At 38.2% G+C, this 7,213-nt stretch overlaps 1 protein-coding gene across 1 annotated transcript; it reads left to right on the top strand.

Annotated features, from left to right (window-relative positions):
• Window positions 1-240: 240 nt before the first annotated feature.
• Window positions 241-6,006, top strand: LOC136679786 (small ribosomal subunit protein eS28). The gene is made up of 4 exons (XM_066658463.1): window positions 241-329; window positions 634-681; window positions 1,257-1,379; window positions 5,872-6,006. Exons 1-3 carry the CDS (start codon window positions 291-293, stop codon window positions 1,377-1,379), a joined length of 210 nt encoding a protein of 69 aa, XP_066514560.1. The 5' UTR covers window positions 241-290; the 3' UTR covers window positions 5,872-6,006.
• Window positions 6,007-7,213: the final 1,207 nt, after the last annotated feature.

The raw sequence follows: 7,213 nt of genomic DNA, 5'->3' as shown, positions 1-7,213 counted from the left end.
TGTCTTTGTGGAATGTTCTGGAAAATGTGTGGCTTGCCTATTAACACACACACATACACACATATACATATATACATACACACACGCATATATATATATATATATATATATATATATATATATATATATATATTGTAAAAAATATATTGTAAAAAAGAATCTGATTTATAAATGGCTAAAAAATCCCTAAACAAAAAAAAAAAAAAAAAAAAAAAAAAAAAAACAGTATTTCCTAAGTATATAAAGCGTGGGGCGGGCTTTGTCACTTCCTTTTTCGTTTAGCTGACAAAATGGATGCCAGCCGCGTGCAGCCCATCAAGCTCGCCAGAGTGAGTATCATTAAATAAAACCATAGTCATATTTACAAACTATATATGTAAACGTAAAATAATGCCTTTAGAGGTTCAATGTTACTTGTATTGGCCACCGACGTGAATTTAAAATACAGTTTAGTCGCGTTCTCTGTTCGTGGCTGCTCTTCGAATTTTCCGTTCCACCATAAATGCAGCAGCGGTTATTTTATGGGACCTTAAGATCAGTTTTTGTTTAGTAGAACAAACATTTGAATAACAGATTTTTAACCGCATTTTGATCTTATGTTATTTATTATTATATTTTTTTTGTTCGTTTTAGGTTACTAAAGTTCTTGGCAGAACTGGTTCTCAAGGCCAATGTACGCAGGTAAGAAGCTAACCAACGTCTTTGTTCACAGGGGTAGTTTTTCCACTTAAAATCAGCATTTAAAATCTTAAAACGACTGAAGTAAAAAAAAAAATTAACTATATACTGTAAACTTTAGTGTCTTTTTTAATCCGGCAAGACCATACGTCATACAAATGTTTATATGTAATCTTTAGATTTTCTATTAATTACTTTTTCAGTTATCTGACATACCACCCGTGTTACATACCATGGTTTGAGAACCACTGTTTAAAATGTGCCACAGGTCTGGTGATAACTCGATGTCAGAATTCAAGCAGATTTAGGCCTGCTCATTGAATCCCATATTTTGCGTTGCGTTTGCTTGTTTTATTTTCATGGATAGGTAGCCCCTCAAGGTACTCCCCAGTTTGTGTGGGTCCCCTCCTACCATGTATGGCCCCTTTTTATAAGAGGGGGTATAGGAGATGTTCTAGGTTACATTCATGAAGTTAATGGTTTTACAAATCTTTTGAGAAATTATCCTGTCTAAAGTGTGCTTTACTTTCTGTGTAATCAAGTGTAGTGATTGGCATAGTGTCTGATCTGTTGTGCAGGTTCGTGTTGAGTTTATGGATGACAGTAACAGATCCATCATCAGGAATGTCAAGGGTCCTGTGAGAGAAGGAGATGTTCTTACTCTTCTGGAGTCTGAAAGAGAAGCAAGGAGGCTTCGTTAGGTTGGTGATGCAGACACACATTCTCCATTATTTTGTCATTGTTATTTCTGCCTATAAGCTAAGAAAATCCCATCTTATTTGTATGTGAAAGTTTAACTCTGATCTCATAGTAAGGCCAGCTCAATTCATTTTGCTTTTAAATTTACTAAAAGTAATTGGGTAAAATTAAATATTATTAAAGAAATGTTTGTAAATAGTACATACCTATAGGTAACATACATGAGCAGCCATAATGTTGACCACCTTGTTTCTGCACCTAGTACCCCTTCTCGGGAGCATTTTATAGTTCTGTGATTAGACTGAAGTAAATCTATTGCTCTGGATTTGCTCCGTTTGCTCCCATTCAACTAGTTTAATGGGCAGGACCACCACACTGCTGTCACATTGTAGTGTCTGAGCAGTAACAGCACATCACACACTAAAGTTTCACCACTGTGTCACTGCTGTGCTTTGAATGATAAAACACAGAGAAAGGGTGCAATGTATGCAGAGCAACAGATGTAAAACTGTTATTGTAGAACTAGAGTGCTTCTGTGTGGTGCTGAGAGAATGGACAATTAAAGGAATGTAATATTTCAACTTTAAAATTACAGCTTCAAAATCAGTGATGTCCTAATAGGGAGAACAAATCACTGCAGAAATTGTATTGTAACTTTAGGAGGAGAGTATGAAACCACACCTTTGACCCTTTTTTCTTTTCTTTTCTTTTTTTTAAACGGTGCAGTGCTTTAAATATGAACTACACTAGGGCTAGCCATAGGAGCACAAACCCAAATCTGTCTCTTGCCACAGGTCATGTCCCCATAGGCCTTAAAACATCACTTCAATTCTCAAAAAAAAAACTGGTCTGAACACAGCCAACCTTGATCACTTTTGGCCTATTTCTATCCTTCCCTTTTTATCTCGGCTCTTAGAAAAGGTGGTGGCCATTCAATTACAGTCATTCCTGATGGAAAATAACCTTTTGAGCCTTTTCAGTCTGGCCTCCGCACAAAGCACATTACCGAGAGCCCTTCTGCAGGTTGTAAATGACATCCTTCTCGCTAATGACTCTGATGCACTCAGTATCCTTCTCTTAAATTTGAGTGCAGCATTTGACACTGTTAATCACAGCATACTGATCTCCTCAGCTATTGGCATAACAGACACAGCACATTCCTGGCTCATTTCCTATTTTAACAGTACTAGGGTAAGACGTGTACCAAGAGCAACAAAATGAGATCTATTGGTAATGTTCCCCAAGGTACAGTCCTAGTCCTATTCTTCATCTTGGTCAGATCATCCACAACCATGGTCTTAATTACCACTGCTATGCAGACTATCCTCACATATACGTGAGCACCAAAAATCTGAGACACTGGATGCACACCAACTTTTTGAAACTCGACACAGGAAAAAACTGTGCTTGTCTTGCTCATTGGCCCCCAAGACCACACTATCAAAAAATTGATACTACACTTTGATGGTGTGGCTGTAAAAACCTCTCCAGTTTGCAATTTAGGTGTACTTCTTGACAACTCTTTCCTTCAAACCTCATATTAAGGCCCTAACCAAAGCATTTTTCCCCCATCTATGTCATATTGCTCAACTTCTGTCCCCTGCTCTGTTAAGGATGCTGAAATTCTGGTCCATGTATTCATCTCCTGTTTAGACTACTGTAATTCTCTCTTCATTGGCCTTCTAAGACCATATACACTCTTCAGTATGTTCAGAACATACTGGGAAAAAAAATAAATAAAAATAGGCTCATATCACCTGTTCATCAGCTCCACTGGCTACCCGTCTCGCTCTGTATACAATTTAAAGTTCTCCTGCTCACATACAAAGCTCTGTATGGTCTGGTGCCAGCCTATTTTTGGAACTTTTGCACCCCTACTGTTCTATAAAATCACTGGGGTCCTCTGAGAGTGGTCTTTTATCAGTACCCAAATTTAAATGAATTTACACTGGTGGTAGATCACTTGGTGTGATGGCACCCAAGCTCTGGAATTCATTACTTCAAAGTCTGTCTCTGTTCATCGTTTTCTGCCTTTAAATCCTAACTAAAAACCTACCTCTTCTCTCAGGACTTCTGCAGTTTGCATGTATGTGACTGAGCTGCCCTCTAGTGGATGTATTGCTTAATATCGCCAAATTAAAACAATGTATAATGTGGGCAGTGATGGTTACATTTGAAACAGGTGTTCATTTAAGTGTAAAGAGAGTAGGCAAGCTGTTGGAGTACAGACTCCAACATATGAGTCATAACATGACCACATTTTTTCCTGACTCACTGTCCATTCCCTCATCAGCACTGATAATACAGGAGCGCTTATTCTACAATTACACACGTCTATAAGTTGTTCTGTATACATCTCACCTTGTTTTCAATGGTCTGGACCCCCCATATATCAGATAAGATTTGGGCATTTGAACATTCTCAGTGTTGCAGTGACAGTGGTGGTGTTGGTGTGTTATTTGTATGAGTGGATCAAACAGTGACCCTGGAGTTTTTAAATCCCTCAGTGTCACTGGTGGACTGAGTAACCCACCAAACAGTAATATCCAGCCAGCACTGTTCCATGTCCATTAATGATGGGATAGAGGAACCATTATCTCAGCAGCAACAGATCTGTCATCTTAGCATCTACAAGGTGAACCAACAAGGTAGGTGTCTAACAGGGTGGACAATAAACAGACACAGGGTTTAAAGGCTCCGGACCACTGCTGTCTGATCCACTCATACAGCACAAAAACTAACACTACCACCCAGGGATTTTCAGAAGTCCAAGTTTAGTCTCAAGTCTCTTAAGAATGCCACCTGGTCCTGCCAATAACACTGCATTATTCCCTATAAGTTGAAATCATGTATTGTACTATCAGTTATAGCACACACTACAGCATCAAAACTGATCACTTTAAAAAAAATACACAATTAAGGATGTTTTTTCAATAGTTCTGTACACTCAAATTGAGAACCTACATGTAACCAGACGTTAATGCATACGGGCAGTTGTGTTTTTGGTCCCTCTTGTGAAACTACTCATTGTAGAAGCTTGATCTAGGAACTGCATCTTTGCTGACAGTCTTTGTATCAAGGTTCATGATCGTTTGGAACACTTCAAAGGGGCTTCTCAGTTCTTGTGAGTAGTTAAAGTTGAGGCAATATCAGGCCAAACAACACAGCATAGTAAAGCACAATGTTGGCCAGTACATGGAGAATCTCCAAATGTTCAGTGATAACACTCCCATAACCGTCTGTTCCATGTGCCTCTGTCCTTTTGAAAGATATTACATATGAACAAATAAAATTTTAGCAAAATCAAGACCATTTATAACACTTAAATTTTCTAACTTGTTTGCTTCATTCTCATACAGCAACAAATCATGCCACTAGCAAGGCACTGACACTGCTTAGTCCCTTGAGTGGTTCCTTTGGGGAACCGAATAACACATTAAGCGCACTGTAGTCTGTTAATAAAACTACAAGGGCACTGGATAGATGTGCAAGATCAAATTACACAATAGAGACACAGCAGATTCACCTAGAAAACTGACATCTGGTATATTTTATTTGAGGGTACAATGATAATCATGATAACGTGTATCTTAACATATATCCTTTCACAAGTTTCTAATGGTCATCTAGGTAGGTGTACAAAACTTGGCAATGCATACTCTTCGTGTGTAGATGTCATTCTAAGGTGGAAAAAACATTATTGTACAACTGGAAAAGTATAAGAGCAATGGAATTTCAATATAATTTACCCAAAAGCGGTCAATTTGATTATTAAACTTATCAACATCCCCATTTCCGAAAGCTGTAATGCTGTGGAATATGTAAGTTATGTACCTGGGTATAAGTAATTAAAATATTTTTTGTGGGTTTATGTAAAGTGTTGCTGTGATTTTTAATGTTAACCAGGGGTCCTAAAATGCATCAACCAGCCGTCCACACTTACTTTCATTCACGAAGCCGCCTACGTCTCATACCCGTTAGTAAGGAGATACATGGAACTATGGTGTTCTGACTAGCACTTTCAGGATGCTACCGAATGTATATAAACTTGTTCTTCAACTTCCTCTGTTAGGCAGTTCCTTACAGATGTATGAACGATTCGCACTGGCAAATACTGTGTTAGTAGAGATGAATAAATACATATCTGTTTCAAGTGGCTGGATTTCCCTGGAAACTGCAGTGTCCTGATGTGTTGACTGAGCCACAAATACACTGCGCTCCTTTTCAAATGTTTTGTAATACACAATTGTCTTTGCGAGGGAGCCCAACATCAATAGGGGTGTTTTTATTAAAAAAGAAAAAAAGGAAACATGGTTCTATATAATGTTTCGTTTTACATTGAATTACTGAAATTAACTCTGCATCACTGCAACACTGAACTATTCTCCACCCAAATCATACCTGACAAAATGTGTTCTAGACTTAAATACCCATCTGACAAAGCTTTTTTTTTTTTTTTCTTCCCCTCCCCTCTTCCCTCTCTTCTCTCCTTAGTGAACACCGGAGCAATATAGAGATGAACCAGCAGAGCAAGAATTGAGCAGTCCAGCTATACCAAGATGTATGCTACTGGAAATAAAATTAGTAACTTCACAATTGTTTGGTTTCATTGCAAGTTAGATTAAAGGTTAAAAAAATAATTATAAATAAATAAAGAGCACCAGGGTTAGGCTAGTAACTTAAGTTGCTGTCAAGTGCATATTGGATGGTAAAAGGTAGGGTCAGTTTATTTAGCTACATTTCATCTGGGAGAAATTTAAAAACAAATTACTGTTAGGTTTACTGAAATATTTGGCCAAATTGCAAAATGGCATTTGTGTCAGAAATCAGTGCAGTATTCAGTCAGAAGCTTCTGACTTCAGAGGGGTTCATGTGTTGATTCTTGGTGGGAAAATTTGCTTTCAAGTGGTGTCAGTTTCATCAGAAATTTTGATGCCATTCCAAACCTGTCAGGTAGGGAATAGCTAAGGGGTAATACCAAAGGGTAATCTTTAATTTTGGGTTTCATCTAACTGGATAATTTGGGAGGGGTAATACACTCCTGGCCCTGTGAAGGACCGGTGCCCCCTCCAGGTTGTTCCTACTTTGCACCCAGTGACTCTGGGTAGGCTCCAGGCCCACCTCGAACCTGAATTCGGTAAGTGGTTACAGATGAATACACTTCATGATGGTGTATTCATGATGGGCTCTAGATGGAGTTTTACATACCTGTAAAAACTCAGCTATGCACAATTACTGAGCCGAACATGAATATCAGTTCTTTAGTTAAAAAGAAAGCTTTGCAAGAGTTCCTAGACTGACTCTGGTCTGCTTCTGTATCCCTTAATGTATCCTCTAGTTGCTGTAGTCCAGTCACAGAGATTGAAGTTATGACACCGGCAGTAGCAACATGGTTCAATAATTTGAGTAAAAACTGTTTAAAGATGAGTAGACAGAAAATTGGAAAGCAAGCAGCCAATGTGCTTAATTTTAATCAAATGCTCTGCAATGGCTTTATACTTTGGTCTACCAAATACCATGGTCATGTGTCTAGAAGGCTGCAAGGTATGATATCACACAGGATAGGTCATAAGTGTATCACAATATTGAACATGCACTCACTCAGTCTCAACTAATGCAGTTATGACGAAATTCCAGCACAGCAAGACATTCCCTATGAGTCATGCTATTGGTTGTTGAGATGTGTAAAATAGTTTAGTCGCATGTCTAAATAACAGCAGAGAAGAACAAGCACAAAGAGAATGGTGGCTTTGAAATGCAGAAGTCATCCCAATTTCACTCAAGTGTAAATAGCATTTAAAATGGCCTTCACATATATTCATTGTCTGTAACCACT

The sequence above is a fragment of the Hoplias malabaricus genome, chromosome Y (genome assembly GCF_029633855.1).
Source record: "Hoplias malabaricus isolate fHopMal1 chromosome Y, fHopMal1.hap1, whole genome shotgun sequence".
NCBI lineage: Eukaryota > Metazoa > Chordata > Actinopteri > Characiformes > Erythrinidae > Hoplias > Hoplias malabaricus.
Note: the sequence above shows the minus strand (reverse complement) of the source record. Positions and strands in the feature narration are given on the sequence as shown.